Source organism: Grampus griseus, assembly GCF_964374135.1.
Source record: "Grampus griseus genome assembly, chromosome: 8".
NCBI lineage: Eukaryota > Metazoa > Chordata > Mammalia > Artiodactyla > Delphinidae > Grampus > Grampus griseus.
In genome coordinates, this window is record NC_139002.1 from 15,301,712 (window position 1) to 15,320,761 (window position 19,050).

The 19,050-nt window shown below is 47.9% G+C and overlaps 1 protein-coding gene across 1 annotated transcript in view; it reads left to right on the forward strand.

Moving 5' to 3' along the window:
- TMPRSS13 (transmembrane serine protease 13) overlaps positions 1-4,377 on the forward strand; it is a gene marked incomplete at its 5' end in the record, with an annotated part of 28,419 nt that extends 24,042 nt beyond the window's left edge. The window contains 4 exons of the mRNA XM_082659924.1: positions 1,816-1,914; positions 3,110-3,252; positions 3,407-3,559; positions 4,257-4,377. Coding sequence (XP_082516050.1) covers positions 1,816-1,914; positions 3,110-3,252; positions 3,407-3,559; positions 4,257-4,274 — 413 coding nt within the window. The 3' untranslated portion in view covers positions 4,275-4,377. The remainder of the gene's footprint in view (positions 1-1,815; positions 1,915-3,109; positions 3,253-3,406; positions 3,560-4,256) is intronic.
- Between the last annotated feature and the right edge of the window lie 14,673 nt (positions 4,378-19,050).

The following is a 19,050-nucleotide window of genomic DNA, read 5'->3' on the forward strand; positions in this document are numbered from 1 at the left end:
TGGTGCTCTGGGCCTGTGAGCGGGCCTTTGTCGGCACGTGAATTATGGAGGCGGTGTTGGTCCTGAGTCACAGCGGTTAGCTCATCACAGCGGTGTGCGGAGGAGAACCCCAACCCCAACGCAGGACTGGGCTGGGTGGAGCTGGCCCCCAGCGGATCCCAGCAGAAGCCAAGCCCACCACCCGCCACGGGCGAGCCCTCTCAGCCTTTCTCCTGCCCCTCCTAACCTCGTCTGTGGAGCCTGGGGCGGTGAGATGGGGGTGCCGTGCTGCCCCTGCCCTGCCCCTCGCGCACACATAAAAGCGGGCAGGCAGTCTGAAGGATCAGAACAGGCCTTCCCAGCCTTGTAAAACCCAGACTTCATTTGACTAACCGTCCAGATCTTACCTGCCATCACCCCAAACCCCCTGAGTATTACTTGGAATTCCAAATAGAATTAATTTGTAAAACTAAATTAAAGCTATATAGCACTACCTATGCTTTTCAGACTGCAGCAGTCCCTCTCTAGACTCTGATAGCCGCTCCCACCCCCTCCCACTCTCCTGGGAAGGAGGAATATCTCTAGGCTGAGACACTCACAGCTTAGATTTATGTAGTCCTGTGGTCAGACCATGTGCGCTGATTTTTGGTTTAGAGATCAGGGCAGAGTTTCTTAAACTGTCTGGTAGGCTGAGCGCTTCGAAGTCACAGTACTAGCTGAGGAAACCTGTGGAGGCTCACTGATAAATTTAATTATCCCATAAAAAGAGTAGAATATATAATAGTGTTACATGATTTTAAGACTGCATGTCTCTAAAATAGACACACACTATTTTAAGAAGTCAAGTTTTGTGTTTTTGCTTAATAATTGATGGCATCCCTTCATTTATTTTTTGTTTGTTTACTCTCTAGCAGAGAAATGTGTTCGACTCCCAATTTACAGGAGAAAAATTTTACATTCATTCTCCCTCCCTCTGTCTTTCTCCTCCCTCCATCCCTCCCTCCCTCCCCCCTCCCTCCCTCCCCCCTCCCCCCCTCCCCCCTTCCCCTTCCTCCCCTCCCTCCCTCCCTTCCTTCCTTCCTTCCTATGAGCACTTTCTATGTGTCAGGCACTATTTTAGGCACAGGAAGCTGCAGTGAGCATAACAATCGTGAACACTGCAAACATTCTATCAACTCTTTTCTTCTTGCAAATTGGTCGATGCTCTAGTCCACATGGGAACACTGGTCCTCAGAGGGAGCTTATGAACTGATGCACAACCGCACCTTCTATATGATTCTGAGTGTGGGAGCAAGGGAGCAGCAATTTCGTGGCCTGTGCCTCTAGGGATGTGCTCTCCCCACTTGGAGAGGTTGTCTCACCCTGGAGAGAGAGGCTCAGGCCCTGGCCAAACAAGGGTGCCCTCCCCAGACCAGGCAGGACACACCCTGAGACGTCATGGCAGTAATACCTGGGATTTAGCCTGCACTGCTCCTTGCTCTGAGGGACAGGCGTGGAAGAGGCTCAGCTGGGACAGCCACTCTTGAAGAGAGAGACCCTCAGCCACCCAGTACCAGCTTGGCACAGGGGAGCTTCCAAGACATATGCATTTGCCCACATGTCACCCACCGAAAAATCAGAATGTCTGGGGGACTCTGACGGCACCCTGAAGGCTGGAGGGGCAAGATAAAGTGATTGAGTTTCTTGCCTGGTCCGTTCAAGGCCCTGAAAGATTCAGAAGCACTCTGGGGGGAAGGAGGAGGTCCTGGGACATTGGTACTCCTGTCCCTCCACACACACCCCCCACCAAAACCTCCAGCCTTGTCCCTTCACTGATGTCTTGAGGTCTTGTCACAGCACATGTGCAACCTGCCTGCCTCCCCATGCACGGACAGACCTTCAGCCTCAACGAGACCTGCTGGGTCACAGGCTTCGGCAAGACCAAGGAGACAGATGGTGAGAGGCAGATGCTAGAGTGTGTGTGTGTGTGTGTGTGTGTACATATGTGTCTGTGTAGAGTGTGGGGGGGTGATATGTCAGGGTATAGAGATGAGGGTCTACCTAGAGGAGGGTTTGGATATATAGAGTCATGGGCCTTGGTGTGAATGTGTGTGTATATACACCTGCGTATACATCAGAGCAGTTGCCGTGACAAGGCCCCAGCCAACAACACAAGGAAAACTCCTGTCTTTGAAAGACCTGGGTTCATTGCTCATTGAACCGAGGGAGAACTCACACCAGGGAGAACCGTGGGGCGTCTCAACAAGAGGGTGTCAGAAAGGACTTATAGGATTCGAGTACTTTGAAGGGGGTTCAAAGAAGTGAAGTATTTCTCTAGATTGGTTGCCTGTAGGAAGCAGGGATAATCCTGTGAGTGGATATCTTAAAATCTCATTTAGAAAGAGTTAATAGACTGCGTCTAAAGCTATAGTTGGTGAAGAAGCAGGAGCTGCTCCTCCTGGCTGGGACAGGGGGCTGTTTGGTCCTTTCGTGGTTTGACCTACCTTGTGTTTTGTCTGTGCTGAAACGAGGCTAGGAAGCGGTTTGGTTTTCCCTCACTTCATCGTGATCACAGGTGGCCGTGTCTTGTGTCCGGTCTGTAAGATTATGTATACTGGGCAGGAAGGCACAGCAGTCAGCTGGCCTTGCCGTAAGCATCGCAAGCTCGTGGCCGCTGCAGGTGTCGGGGCCTGCTCGTGGGATGGAGCGGGGACTGGCCAGGAGCAGCCTCGTTTTGATCTTGGCCCTGTGACTGACTCGCTAGGTGACCGTGGGCAAGTCCTTCCTCAGCCCTAAATTTCTCCTTCTATAAATGGATTCATCACACCTGCTCTCCTCAGAGCACGTGGTTACCAGAAACAAATGATCTATTTGACGTTGCTTTGGACACAGAAAGGCATTGTGCAGCATGTGAGGCAGCCTGAAAGGCCTGTGAGTTTGTCTGGGTACGTGTGTCTCTGTTACGTGTAGTGAGTTGTGTCTGGTGTGAGGGTGTATGTGCCCATACATCCTGGGTGGCCTACCATGGGAATGGTGCCCTCCACGCCCAGGAGGCTGCCAGTCTGGGGTGTGGGGTGGGCAGCTGGAAGGCCACAAAGACGCCCGGAGTCTCACTCCCTTCCCTTCTTCTCTCTCCTCCACTGCACTGAAGAGAGGACATCCCCATTCCTCCGGGAGGTGCAGGTCAACCTCATCGACTTCAAGAGGTGTAACAACTACTTGGTCTACAACAGCAACCTCACCCCGAGGATGATGTGTGCGGGGGACCTGCGGGGAGGGAGAGATTCCTGCCAGGTGAGGCTGCTCCCACGTGAGGCTCAGGCCCTGGGACCCCAAGGGAAGGGAGGAAGGCTGAGGTTTTGGGGTCGGAGGGAGAGTCAGGTGCCCACCGTTTCCTGCCCAAGGACTGCCTCTCTCACCCTGCTGATGCGCGTGCACTCCCCTGTAGGGAGACAGCGGGGGGCCCCTGGTCTGCGAGCAGGACCGCCGCTGGTACCTGGCAGGAGTCACCAGCTGGGGCATTGGCTGTGGCCAGAGAAACAAACCCGGCGTGTACACCAAAGTGACGGAAGTCCTGCACTGGATATACAGCAAGATGGAGGTGAGAGCCCTGCGGGGTGTGTGTACCCAGCAGGCGGGGACTCCTAAAGGTGGGGTGCCTGGAAGAGGGCCTAGCCTTTCCCCAGGGTCTCGGCGAGGTCCCCTTGCCCCCTCGCCTTTGGGGGTGTTCAGAATGTGGAAATGACCAGGACAGGACAGGAGTCAAATGTTGGGCCGACCCCAGCTGCCTGTGCTTCTTCCGCCCCTTTTCCTCCTGCAAAACAGAGCTCAGAGGGTTGGAAAGTGGTGGGTCTAGGCTGGGTACTGGCCCCAGCCTCTGCCCAGTGATGGCCGCGTCGTGAGCCCACATACTGACAGGAGGAGGCCTCCCCTTATTGGCAGGAGGTGGGTCTCCCGGGAAACTGGGCATCAGGAAACGGAGGTCTACCCCCCACCTCTGTGGACCCGGTCCAGCTCCTACCTTCCCTGGGCCTGCATCCTAGCTGTAGGGCAGGGATGCTGTGCCAGCCCTTCCCTTCTCTGCCCAGGCAGTAGGGCTCAGGTGGGGATGGGAAGGCTTCTCTGGAAGTCCAGTGGGGCAGGTCCTGTTCCCATCTTTTCCTCTGGGCTGCCCCTCTTCTCTGAGGAGCAGTGCCTGATGACAGCTGGGCTGAATTTTAGGCTCTGAGCCCCCACCTTCAGCCTTCTGTGTTCCAAGCACACCCTGCCCACCCTCACCCTGTTCTCCCTCTCCTCAGAGTGAGACGCGCTTCTAGAAAGCCTGAGTCCGGCTCCACCGCACGGCACTGGCTGCTGTAAAGACTCTGGCCAATGTGACCGGGCCATAGGCACCATCATCTGGGCTAAAGGCCACCAGACACCATCATTACTGCCACCTCCACTGTCTGCTGCCTCTGTGAATACACATGTGTGTGTGCGTGGGCACATGTGTGTATCACTGCTTTCCCAAGGTCTTCAGAAACCAGGAGCGCTGTCAGCTCTTCTCAAACGCCAGGCTGGAAATCACCTGAAGAGAACTGTTTGGACACCATGGAGGTTCCCACAGGGGTGACCATAATGGATGCAGGAGGTGGAGCCCAGGGAAGGGCCTGGAAGGTCACATCAGGAATTCTTGCTTCTCTGACCCTAACTTGGAGACTAGTCCAGAATGGGCTGCCCCCCCGCCTCCAGTGGCCCAGCCATCACTGCTGTCAGGGGCCAGTAATATGTTTCATGGAGTACTGGGACCATCCCTAGTGGGAAGATATTCCCACTGACCTTCTGCGTGGCCTCTCCCCTCTCAGCCCTCCCGCTGGGGCCGTGTCGTGGCTGTCCCCGCGGGCAACTCAGGACAGGGCTTGCTGTCCTCGTTTGGTCACAGGCTGTTGGAGGCAAATTTCATTTCATTTTATTTTTATATTCAAGAAATAGAAGTAGATGTATTTTTAAAAATTCTCCACAAATCCCAGGAGCAAAAGAATCTAAAAGAAAAAAGAGTGGATATGTGTACACGTGTAACTGAATTACTTTGTTGTACACCTGAAACTAACACAACATTGTAAATCAACGATCCTCCAATAAACATTAAAAAAAAAATTCCAGGAGCCAAGAGAGCTAACGTCAATCACCTCAGGAACTCAGAGGGACTCCCGGCAGCTGTGCCCCTCTGCAGTCCCACAGAAGGCTCCTGCCCTCAAGGGGCCCTTTGAGATACTCAGGGAAGCAAATCCTCACTTGGGCTGGCGGACAAATCCATCATAAAGAGAAACACAACTGTTGCTGCACCCAAGGGCTGCAGGAGCATGAAGGAACCGATGCTGCTTCTCTGCTGGCCCCGGAGCCTGGGAAAATCCAGGTGGATGGACATCCCTGGTACCCGGGGCTGTCCTTGGACTTTGGAATTTCTTCTCAGCTTTCTCCATTTCAGCTTCTCATAGACACAGTGTTGCCATGAAAACTGCCTTGGAGAGAAAGCTGGCTCTGTCCCCAGGCCCTCCAAGCAGCTTTTCTGAAGGATCCGAGTTGCCCCTCCTGCAGGGCATCAGTGCGTCTAGTCCCCGCACCAGCTGAAGTCCTGGACCTTCCCCATCCTTTTCTCTGCGGCACCCGATCCTCCTGCAATCCCATTCTCCTACCATCTTTGGGCCTGTCTGGTAGTGCTATGACTTCCATCGGCAGGGTCCGAGCAGATCAGCCCAGCCCAGCCCAGGCAGGCTGCTGCTCGGGGGAGACACTGTTCTGGAAGAGCAGTTGGAATTGGCTAGCGTTCACTGGGCAGGGTCTGAGGGGATTGGTGACATGTTATCACAGCTGGGGCTTTTTGGGGGACGGCAACATTCACATCCACCCCTAGCAGTGGTCTTCAGCAATAAATGTTGTGTGACCTGAAAAATGTGTCGCTGGATGTTTTCACGGTACCCTAGGTAGAAAACTGAGATTGTCCACCCAGGTGCCCAGACATCCTCCGTTTTTGTTCTTAGTTTTGGTTCTTCAGTTTGGGGTTCTGCTCATTGAATCATACATTCATTTATTTATTCATTCACCCACCGTGTGGGTGCCTGCTCTGTACCAGGAACTTGCGCCAGGCCCAGGTGGTACAAAAGCCACAATGGTCCTCAGGAAGTCATGGTCGTGACCCCGTGTGATAGAAGCTGTGATTCGGTGCGGACACCGTGCTTGGAACACAGCCAGTAGCTGCACCTAGAGAGGTCAGGGAAGGCTTCATCGATGAGGTGAGATTTGAAATGAGTCTTAATAGAGTAGGCGAGTCTTCGCCAAGCAGCTGGGGTGGGGCAAGAGCAGGCCAGTGCCTGTTCTGTTTCCCTCCTTCCTCTTTCTCTGCCTCTGACTTTGCCAGCTCAGCAAAAGGCATGTTTACAAAGAAGCCCCGGTGCTCACTCAACTGTTTCCAGGAGAATTGGGTGGGCGGTCCCACTGGCCTCTTCTGAAAGCTCTAGCCCTCCTTGCTCTGCACTTTTCCTCCGTTTAATATCAATATATTGACTTCACCCATCATGATCCACGATGAATTCCCAGCACCCTCAACACACACGCATGCCTCTAGCCATGAGCACAGACTTCTCCAGACCTGCCTCCATGGGCCTGGCCTTTGGACACCCCAAGATTGTTTAATCTCCCCTGTCAACGCCAGGGGAAATCCTTCCTCCAATTATTTTCTCGCTCCGTCTGCACGACAAAGCATGGGGAGGGGGGCAGGTGCCAGGCTTCCTATATTTAGCAGTAGGGGTAACACAACTGCTGTCACAGATCCCCAAATTTCCCACAATCTCAGTGGCTTGACCCAATCCAAGTTTATTTCTCATCTACCTAACAGTCCAGTGAGGGTGTCTGGCCAATGGGAGGCTTTCTTCCACATGATTTTTCAGGGGTTCAGATTCTTTCAGCCTAGTGACTTTGTCATCTGCTTCCAGCTGGTGGACAGAGGAAAGAAAAGATGAAGAAAGCATTTCCACTTCTTAAATGCTCTGGCTCCGAAGTGACACATGTCATTTTCACTCATATTTTATGAGTGTCAACATATCACATGGTACCACCTAGATCAAGTGGGAAAGACACTAAGAAAGTCAGTCCCTGGGCAGTTCCCATGCAAGAGTAAACACCTGTTTTGGAAGCTAACCAGCCATCTCTGCCCCCCAGAGGAAGCTGGTCATATCCCAGAAGCCAGGCCTTGGGGCCGAGAGTTAGGGCTTAGGGCATTTCTGTTCGATTTTACCTGGGAACCAGACCCTTTCTCTCCTCTCTTGGCTTCCTAGGGCAGAAATTGATTTGCTGGGGGTGCAGAGGTGTGTGTGTCAGGGAGAGGTAAGAGAAAAAGCAGTATCTAGATGGGAAGAGAAAAATATTCCTTAGGCCCAGGACATCTACAGAGGCTATAAAAATCATGGAGGGTGGGTGATAAGATTTCCCACATTGATCCAGAATCCAGGGAGATGGGCGTGTGTACTGAGGGGAGGTGTTGCTGGTGACACTGTCCTATGGTCCCTGGGTCCCAGGCATCTCCAGGTTCCAGTCAAGCTCTCTGGCTTTGTCAGCTCTGTTGACAGCTGAATTTCCCTGGGGAGAGGGGGAGGGTCAAGTGAGCGCATTGGGGGTGGGACAGGTGATGACGGCTCTTTGGAGAAGGAGCCAGTTACAGCCTTGCTGCCCATCCAGCTGCCTCTGGGGTTTGGTTAGATTCCCAAGACCTATTGTTTTCCATAATTGCTTAGCCAATGTCCTGATGCAATTGGGAGGACATTGAGAGATGCACATGGAGAGAGCTCCTCGAAATGATAACGAGGAGGACGATGACAGTAATAGCTAGCCTTTGCTGAACGCTGCTACGTGCCAGATGCTGTGCTGACCACCTGACGTGTATTATCTTCTGCGAGCATGAAGTAGGCATTGTTATTATCTCTATTTTACAGATGAGGAAACAAGGCCGAGAGAACTGGAATAAGCTGCCCCCAAACTAACAACTACTAAGTGACAGAGCTGGACTTTGAATCCAGGCTGTCTGATTTTAAAAGCTGCTCTAGAAGCAGGTGGAGGCTTCCTAGCTGCCGCCTCGTGGGGTCTGCCATCTGGCTCTGCGGATCTTTCTGTTCTCCACCAGGCCTGTGCTGTAGGAGGGGCAAGGTGGCACAACTCCCAGAGGAGGATGGGCATATCCCTCAGAGTGTCACACGACCAGAGCCTTAGACCATGCAGCTTCTAGAACCTGGGACAAATGCATCGTGGATGGGACGAGGCCCCCTGGCACCTTCCCCACCACCCCCAAGTGGATGGTTTCTGGGAGACCCTCCCATGCCATGACCCACTATGGCCCCAGGACACCTCCATGTCTCCTCCATGTGGGTGGGTGGGTGACTCTGAGAGGTACGTGCCACTCATTCCCTACCTCCTCTGCACTGGCCCAGGCTTCCTGTTCCTTGGAAACTGCCACCCAGCCCAGGGAGAAAGCCCCATGCTGGTTTTATAATGGGCCTACCCAGGGAACACAGAGTGCTGTGCTCGGGCGATAAGCAGCTGGGATGCTCCAGGCAGGAGCCTTTATTGGATGAGTCCTTTGAGAAGGGAGGAGCATGGCTTGGTCTTTGGTCCTTCAAGCTCAGTTCTTGCCAGCGAAACCTGTGGATATAACAAGCTGTCTCCTCTGTCCAAGTCCCAGGTCCCAGAATTTCTTCACTTTTCATACAAGGAGGGAGCTGGGAGCCTTCTTTGAATAATTCCTCCTAATTACACTATGTTGTAGTGGAGAGAGTCCTGGAGCTGGAATCAAAGCAACGTGGAGGTACAAATTCCAGCTCCGCCGCTTGTTTGGCTCTGTGGCAAGCCGATCTGCTCCCTCATACGTGAGATGGGTGTATCTAGGCCACACGTTGTTGCAGGATTAAGTGGGAGGATGCATGTAAACACACAGGGCAAAGTGACTGGCATATTAGGACCTCTCAACAAATGTTGAGTTTGCAACAAAAGGGCCAGATCCTTCACCTCCGTATCACTTCACTCAATAAGTGAGATAGGAGAGGGAAATTTGGAAACATCTCCAGGGCTTAGGAAATTTGCCATTTCTCTCCATAAACTTTCCTCTCAGTCTCATAGCGATGGCTGATCTTCCATGGAGATGACACTACCATCTGGGGTAGATGGCCGTCCCCGACGGGTGGCTTCTCTAAGTCACGGAGATGCACTGAATAGAGCTCACTCTTCTCTCTCATCACTGATGGGACCAGGATGGATTCCTGTCACTGGCCCTGCTCTGGTGGCATCTGACTGCTCAGCCAAAGGAGCTGACAGTTCAGGGCTGTGAGGGGACACACAGCCTTGTTCCCCATGGACTCCTCCATCCACGGCCATCTGGCTCCTGCCCCATCATGTCAGTGAACTGTCATGTTGCCAAATCTGATGGAACATTTTTAGTCCTCATCTCACTGGAACTGCAACATTTAACTCTTGAGTACTTCCCACTTTGTGAAATTGCCACGGCTTCTGTGGCACCAAGCTCTCCCAGTTCCCCTCCTGACCCTCTGGCTGTTCCTTCTGTCTTCCACAAGCTCTGTAAATGGTGTCCCCAGGACACCAGCCTCAGCTCTCTTCTCAGGGTAAATGTTCACCCTGGGTCATCTCATCTATCCCTGGGTTTTCCAGCTAACATCGGTAGAGCCAGTAGGAATTTGTTCCATGTCATTAAAGTGTAAGAAATGTCATCTTTGTCTTTACAAGTAGATTAAAATCTGACTTTGAACTGCTGCAGCCTGGCTGGAAAACATCTCTCATCATGTTCTGCCCCAGGAAGCTCAGCCCCAGGAGAGCCTGTCCGCTGCTCTTCAGGCAGGGTGCTCAGTCCGCAGCCATCACAAGCACCCTCAGGGGGTTTACAGGTCAAGGGAGTAGCTCACAAACTCTCTGCTCTCTGTACCCCTAGTCTCAGGAACCCCACTCTCCCTGGGTCAGACCCAGGCTGCTCCCCTCTCTTCAACCCCCAAAGCCCTTCTGCTTGCAGACAACTCAGGCCTGTCTCTTATGAACACTGTACAAAGGCCAAGAAATTCTCTCTAGGATCAAAGCCATTCTTTCCTGATGAGATCATGGCAGAAATCAAGATAAGCATAGATTTCAATGATCGTGTACAGATTTTCATGTGAACCTCAGTTTTCACTCCTCTAGGACAAATTCCTGTAGGTGAGATTATGGTTACCATATGTTTAACTCTATAAGAAACTGTCAGGCTGTTTTCAGAGGGGCTGTACCATTTTGCATTCCCACCTGCAATATGAGAGTTCCAGTTGCTCCGTATCTTCACCAGTTCTTGGTATTGCCAGATTTTTTATTGTAGCCCCTCTAATAGATGTGTAGTGGTGTCTCATTGTGGTTTTAACTTGCATGTCTCTAATGGCTAATGCTGTTGAGCATCTTTTTATGGGTTATTTGCCATCTATCTAGCCTCTTGAGTGAAATGTCTGTTCATATTTTTTGTCCGTTTGTTGGGTTGTTTCTTATTGTTGAGTTTTGAGAGTTCTTTATATATTCCAGATACCAGTCTTTGTTGAATATGTGATTTGTAAATATATTCTCCCCATGTGGCCCGTCTTTTCGTTCTCTTAATTGTGTCCTTACAGAGCAAAAGTTTTTAATTTGGTGAATTCCAATTTATCGATTTGTTTTTCTTTTTGGATTATTCTAGGAACTCTTTGCCAAATCCAAGCTCTAGAAGAATTTTTCTGATATTTTCTCTTAAGAATTTTATTGTTTTATGTTTTACACTTGAACCTAAGATCCATTTGGAGTTACTTTTTGGATACCACTGAGTTATAGATTGAGGTTCATTCTTTGTTTGTTTCTTTGTTTGCAAATGTATGGCCAGTTGTTCTAGCACCATTTGTTGAAAAGACTGTACTTTTCCCATCCAAATGCCTTTGCATTTTGTCAAAAATCAATTGAGCATATTTGTACAGGCATATTTCTAGACTTTTTATTCTGTTCCATTGATCTACATGTCTATCCTTCACCAATGCCACCCTGTCTAAATTACTGTAGCTTTATAGTATGTCTTAAAGTTGGGTAGGGTGAATCCTCCAATTTTGTTCTTTTTCAACATTATTTTGGTTATTCTAGCCTTTACATTTCCATATAGGTTTTAGAACCGGTTTTAGAACTATTGAGGTTCTTATTAAGGTTCTTATAAATATTGAGGTTTTAGAACTATTGAGTCTTCCAAACCATGAACACGATATGTCTCTCCATTTATTTAGATTTTACTTGATTTCCTTCATCTAGGTTTTGTAGTTTTTAGCATACAGATCCTGTTCCTATCTCATTATATTTGTAGCTGAGTACTTAATGTTAACAAAAATAATGTTTTTATTGAAATAATACTTTTTAAACAAAAAAGGGAGAAGAGTGGCATTGCTTTACATTTTTGCAACTGTCTTTAATGTCTGGCTGAATGAAATAGCTGGATTCTCATTTTTGTTTCAGTGTTCAATCTGTTGTGATATGTTGTTTGGGTTGAAATATATGAAGAATATTCAATATCACATAGATATAGAGTTGGAAAGTGGAAACATAGTTTATTAGCCTTTTCAGGTAATTGTGGATACTTTTTTTTGATAGTTACTATACTCAAACTTGACAAGTGGCAGTTTCGTAAAGGTCAGATGCAATGTGGAATCTAAAACCTGTCAATGAACTTTTTTACTCAGTTACATTAAAATCTCTTGGTCTGTGTTGCACTCCAAATGGGTCTTTTTACCCACGCCTAATATTGTAACATCATGCCTTCATCATTTGGAAAATATTGATTCTGAGTTATGAACATCTTCCACATGCTGACACACTTCATTATACAATATCAAAAATAATATGTGTTAATATTACCACTGATCTCGGGACTTCCCGGGTGGCACAGTGGTTAAGAATCTGCCTGCCAATGCAGGGGACATGGGTTCAAGCCCTGGTCGGTGAAGATCCCACATGCTGCGGAACAACAAATCCCGCTAGCCACAACTACTGAGCCCGCGTGCCACAACTAGTGAAGCCTGCACGCCTAGAGCCCGTGCACTGCAACAAGAGAAGCCACTGCAATGAGAAGCCTGAGCACCTCAAGGAAGAGCAGCCCCTGCTCGCCACAACTAGAGAAAGCCCGTGTGCAGCAATGAAGACCCAACGCAGCCAAAAATAAAAAAATAAATAAAAATATTACCGCTGATCTCTTAGAAAAGTATTTAAGGATTGGAAATCAGTCAAGCTCATGGGAAGGATGCAAATTTTCCAAAATTCTAATGTTCAATTGAGAGTTTAAATTCTATCCCTAGCAACAAATATTGTCTGTTGTTTTCCTTGCTGCGACAAGCTCATTCTGTTCATTTTTGAGAAAATGATTGCCAACTATCAAGTCTGAACAGTCATTTGTATGTTAATCTTCATTCAAGGAAAAATGGTATTTCACGAAAAAAATGTGGCTAGTTCAGCTTGCAGCTCAAAAATATTGGGTTGGCCAAAAACTTCGTTTGGGTTTTTCTGTAAAAGCTGTTACAGAAAAACCCAAACAAACTTGTTGGCCAACACAATACAAGGCTTTTCCTCAAGAAAACCTTAGTACTTTGGGATGCAGCAGAAGTGGTTCGTGCATATTTCCCATTTTTTCACACTGAACGTTAAAAAGACATGTATTTAGGATTGAGATTAAATAAAATGAATACTTTTCAATAATTAATCATTTCTACCACTTCATCAAAGATGTTCTTAAGTGAAACTGGCAAGAGTGTGCTGGCAAAGAACACAGTGACTACACACACGGTTTGGTGCCGTGGCCTTGATTCATGGTAAGGAGCCTGTAGTTTTGCGCACCACTGCTTTTGTACCATTGGTAAATGTCAACACAGTGAAAAATGCGAATGACATCATAGCATTATTATGAAAATAGTTTTGACCCTGCTGATCCCCTGAAAAATGTCTCAGGCACCTTAAGGGGTCCTCAGACCACACGTTGAGGACTGCTGTATTAGACCACACAGCAAGACAAAAACAGGGAAATCCGCAGGTATTGATTTCGGATAGGCACTTTCTGGAAATTCTACTGGAACCATATCTTGATCTTACTTTGCTGCTCACTCTGAGGAAAAAGTGAACAACCTCTCCCGTGAAGGGGGCTGAGGCTAGTCAGGTTTATGTGGTGATGTTGGGTCTTGTTGAAGAAGAGGGATGTTAATTTAACTGCAGTTTAATGAAGAGCTCAGTGGGTGGGAGAAAGAAGAGTGATTGGGAATTTGCATTTTCTTAACTTCCTCGGCTTGAAGCATCCCAGGTGTGTGTGCTAGAAACACTTCGATCATTCTGCCCAGGATTGGGGAAGCATGGCCAATAGCTTCAATATTGCAGATGAAGCCCGTGTGGGGTCTGCTTTGTGGTTGGGACTGGAGATTAGAACTCCATCAGGCTCTTCTCTGATAATCCTTCTAATTGGACTAATAGATGCCCCAAATTCTGTTGAATTCAACAAATTATGACAAGCAGTCACTAGTGCAAGGACTGCATTAAGTGCTGGGAGCAGGACTTGTGGTTGGAGTGGAGGACACACACCTATATCATGGTGTTCCTTCCCTGCCCCTTTCTACTCTGGTCTTTTTTTTTTAAAGCTTGATTGTTTCTGTAATTTTGCAATTAACTCTCACTACAGGAGCATCTGAAAAGAATCCAAACAATCCTGAAAACTATAAAAATAATATAAAGGGTACCATTTATTTGCCAGGCATAAACTCTCCACATCATCACATATTTTACTGTCTCATTTAATCTCTCAACAACTATTACAATAGTAGGTACTATTGCAAAGAAGAAAGTAAAAATCACTTTAAATCCCACTACCCAGAGGTAAATATTATTAGCCCTTGGGTAAAATCTTTCTAGATCTCTCTCTATGTATCCATAGAGAGAGGTCTACAATTTCATATGAATGGGATCATATTATACAGATTATTTTGTACCTTGATTTCGTTTCCCTCAACAATAAGAGATAAACACCTTCCCCAGGGGGACGGATATTATCATCTTTAATGGTTGTAGAATACTCCATTGTGTAGATGTATCGATTTACTTAATCTGTCAGTGGACGTTTAAGTAGAGTAGTTAGTTTCCAGATTTTGATATTATGAACGTTAACGCCATAGATTTCTCTGTGCATGCTTCATTCTGAAGCAATGATCTCCTAAGGGTAAATTCCTGTAAGTAGGGTTGTCTACATATTTATCCAAAATGCTAAACTCTTTTTCAGAAGAGTTTAATTAACTTCTACACCTCCACAGTGTCTAGGTCTGTTACCCCATGCTTCAAAGAATGCTAAAGGCAGACATAAAAGTACACATGAACGTGTTCTTACATGAATACCTGTGTGTCTATGTGAGCTGTCCACATGCATGAGGGGTTCATTTATTCATTTAACAAACATTGCTAGCATCTACCGTGAAGCAGGCACACAGCTAGGGGTGGAACTTTGAGAAACTCAACGTGATCACAGCTCTCACGGACTCAAACATACATTTTTTAAATATGTGAAGAAAAATTATACAAAGATATGACCAATGTTGATGAAAAATTAATCAATACTCAGTCTAAGAAAGAAATGGAAAATTTTATTTGCACCAATCTGGGGATTATAACCTGGGAGACAGTCTTTCAAAAAGCTCTGAGAACTGTTCCCCCTACCCCCCAACATTGCTATTAGACAAAGGGTTATATGTCAAAGGATTATACATCGAAGTAATATACTGACAGTTTACACAGTCCAGCAAGGTGAGTAGTTGGCCATTTTGACCCCTTACAGGATTAAGGAAGGAATGTTATCTCCTAAGGAGTTACCTCGCTGGCACGAGGAGGAAATTTCTTTTCTTTTTTTCTTTTTGTGGCTAATAGGCATTGCTGTGTCATCTAAGGGGATCTAGTTAAAGTATAATGCAGATGCACAATGCATACTAAAGAGGGGCGGTAGTGGCTCAAATAGCAGAGACAATTTTATGTTAAATTTTTTTCCTTTCCTGACTTAAAATAATTTCATTTTATCACCACCTATAATTAGACTCTGCCCTGGTCTAGTGATGGTGGTGGGAGTGGTAGGGGAATCAGGAAGGCTTCCTGGAGAAAGAGCTGTTAGAACCTAGATCTGAGGAGTTGGTAGGCATTAACTAGACAAAGAGTAGTGAAACCGAGTCCCCCTAAAACCGAGTTTTCATACCGAGTTTATGATTCATCTCTCTAGCCAAAATTTTATTCTTTTTTTGTCCCCTCTTACCTCAGTTCTATGCTAACTGAACACTAATCAGAGTCAGACTAAAATTACTGTTGTCAATAACACAGTTAGCATACTAAAATTGCCGTTGGTGTTACTGAACCAAAACCTGGGTCTGCTCGCCCACTGCACAGCAAAACCAATCTACTGACACCGGGTTGTGGTGAAGGAGAGTACAGTGTTTATTGCAGGGCACCGAGCAAGGAGGATGAGAGCTTATGCTCCAAAGACCTGAACTCCCTAATGGTTTTCAGGGAAGAGTTTTTAAAGGCAACATTTGGGGTGAGGGTTTGCAACTCGTGGACTTTCTTCTGATTGCTGCTGGTGAGGTGAGGTAATAGGGTGGTATTCAAGGAATCTTAATCATCAACCTTCTGGTTCCAACCAGTCTGGGGTCTACATGCTTGTGGTCAGTATGTAGTCACCATCCTCCACCCATGTGGGGGCTTAGTTTCTGCAGAACAACTCAAAGACAGATTGTTCTGTATATCCCTTGAGGAGGAACTAGGACTCTGCTCTATTGCTGAACTCTTGTTTAAGCTATCATTACTTTTCTTGCTAGACTGCTTCTCCTTTGTTTCTGCATTCCCTCACTTCCCTAATTAGGACATATTTCAGTCTATTCTTTGGAATTCAGGGGAGGCCTAGGAGACTAAAGCCTTTTTCTACAAACGAGAAACAGGAAACACGGAGGGACTTTTGAGGAGGGCCCCGCAGGATCCCACTTGGTTTCATTGCCCACAATGTGAATATACTAAGATTGCTATTATACACATCATCATTAACATACAAACTCAGGTTGCTTCTCCAGGGCAAGCTGAGCTAACAGACCCCCCAAGCCATGGACCACCTGGCCAGAGAATTATAAACCAGAGGCATTCTGACTCCCGAAACTATGATTATGAAATATCACAAGACGATGATTAATCTCAGTCTTTTTGTTCTCCTTTTTAAAAACCGCTAGCTCAAAGGTCAAGTGGAAGTGGATGTGAGGCTTGTCTCCCACTCCCTTGCTCAGTGCCGTGCAGTAAATCCTTACTTTGATGCAAACTCCCACTGTCAGAGTTCAGCTTTCTGCACCACAGACACACAAGCCTTTGCTCAGTTTCAGTAGGAGAAAGTGTGTTCCAGGCAGAGAAAGTTTTTGTCTCTTGTTCCAGCCTCAGTGAGAACCATCTTGCCAGGAGAATCTACTGCCACTTCCCACTGTCGACTGAAAAAAAAAAAAAGCACAACCTAAAAGTTGAGAATTATGTTTTATTCCGCAGACTTGCTGGGGACTTAAGCCCGGAAGACAGCAAGGAGCCAGGATATATAGGAGTTCTTGAAAAAAAAAAAAAACCCGGGCAGCTGGAACACCAAAAGATTATTGTTAATTAAAGAAAAAACAAACAACTAAAGTTAATGAATTTAGCACTTTTCTATGTATGGGAAGATGCAAAAGTTTGGCTTAATGAAATCATTCCTTTGATATGCACCTCCACTATCTAGGGCCGGTATCCTGTTCTTTTCCATCCTGAATCCCCTCCAGTGTATACCGTTGGGGGCGCTACAGTAGCTGATGGTGTGGTGGCAGGCAGCCTGTTTGTCTCCATCCTGAGTTCCCTCAGGGCGCACCGTCAGGGTAGCTGCAGTGGCTGATGGCTTGATGACTGCAACATCCTCTGTTTGCTGATTCAGCAGGCAGCGTTCTTGGTCCACAGCTGACCACAGCACACATGAGCGGTTCTGCTTTTCTGCCTCAATTTATTGCTCTCCTACCTCTCTTTCCTCCTGAGGCAGGAGGACCATGGCTTGAAGAATGCAGAGAAGACTGGAGATACTGAAGCCCAAAGACTGAGGGAGAGAGTGGGGCCAGAGGATGCTTAAGAGGTGGCAGGACCTGTGTCTGAACACGTGTGTCTTTGTGTGTACATGCATTGCAGCACACGTGTGAGTATCTCAGTGCTGTTGGTAGAGGCATTATTAGTGGGCTGGTTCTCAAAGTGCGGTCCCCTGGGGGCGGAGCCCAGCACTCTGTTTTAACAAGCCCTTCTGGTGGTTGTGAGGCTCGAGTCTCGCTTACATTCGTGAACCCCTCCTAGAGGACCTGTTTGTCTGAACACACCTGTGTGCACCAGGCTTGGGATAACTGACTTGCAGGTGGAGATTTGCATGTAGGCCTCCTGGCAGCAGGAAGCTCACTCCATCTTTCTTGACTATGTCCTCTCAGAGCACTCCCGAGTCTAGGGCAGGTGCTCTGGGGCACTTAGCAGATACCAAATGATGACAATAATGACAGTAGCCAGATGTGTCTCCAGCCTATTTCTTACCAGTTTCTGGTTAGAGCAGCCACAAGGCACCCTTCTTTGATCACAGACAGAAGTCTAATCTCAACAATACAGAAAGCAGGAAGTTCACGATGGGAGACCGAGGGAGATGGCCTATTCAGAGGGAAAAAAACTTCCGAGCACTTCCCCTAAACAGGTTGCTGGGACAAAGAAAGCAATTTCCTGCCTATCCCTGGCTAATGGCTTCTGGAATGCAGAGAGGGCAGGGGTGGGTGCCAGCGCCTCAGCCCAACACAGGGCAGGGGTCAGGGGTGGCTGGTGGCTATGAGAGGGTGTCCTTGTGTCACAAGATCATGCATAATGGGAGCCCTGGGGATTGGGGTCTTCTCGTGGGGAGAAGGGGCCAGGAGTGCAGAACCCCTGGAAGCTGTGAGCTGAGGTTGCATCCTCACCAAACAAACCCCAAACAAGTACTTGCTTTGCACCTGGATTTGGGTCCTGGCTCTGCCACTGATCAACTGAGCAACTTTGGGAAATTGCGTCATTCTTTTAGGCTCAGTTTCCTTGTCTGAGAAATGGGGACAAAAATAGGATCTGCATCGCAGGGCTGTTGTGTGGATTAAATGAGGGCGAGGCAGGAGATAGATGGGCTCCAGGCTAGACATTTACAACTGGCCACCTGTTCACACTTCTTGGGGCCGGAAAAAGATGGGCTCCAGGCCGGACACTTATTACCAGCCTCCTGTTTATATTTCCTGAGGCAAGAGACAAGTGGGCTCCGGACAACGTATTTATGACCAGCCTCCTGTCCTCACTTTGAGATCTGCACTTTGATATAAAAACAACAGGAATAGGATAACTAGCCAGACATAGCACAATTTTATAGCAGGAACAGAGAGGGACTAAACCCTGTTTAAAAGATCAAGAGGTCACTTATTTCCCATCCTTGGGGCAAGGGAGACATGACACATGTGCAGAAAGGCTCCGTGGGGTCGAAAAGGCAGGGGACGCCAGACCATAATTAGTCTTGCCATCCTCAGCAGACGCCCTTGCGCTGAAATCCACCTTTGCTGAGGGGTTCTTGCGCACCTAGGGGAGGGCCCTGAGAAAAATTAGCCATGGAGTCAAAGCAAGACGATTGGCCAAGAGAAGAGCAAAGTCCCAGAAGACTGGCCCTTATAAAGGATCTAAACTTCCCAAAGGCATGACTCTAGCTACTCTCTCGATGAGTTCGCCCATGCGTCTTTCCCCACATATTCTGCTTTTCTAATAAACGCTTTACTTTCATCTATACCTTCTGTCTCCTTGTCAGATTTTTCCTCTCAAGGCAGACAAGGACTGGGGATTTAGACCCTAGACGCTGGCCCCCATGGTCTAGCAGTTAGGATTCCTGGTTTCCACCCAGGCGACCAGGGTTCGATTCCCGGTCAGGGAACTAAGTTCTCTTCCAGCTGCTGCTTACCGCAAGCTGCCACTCCCTGCTGCGTGCACCCAAAA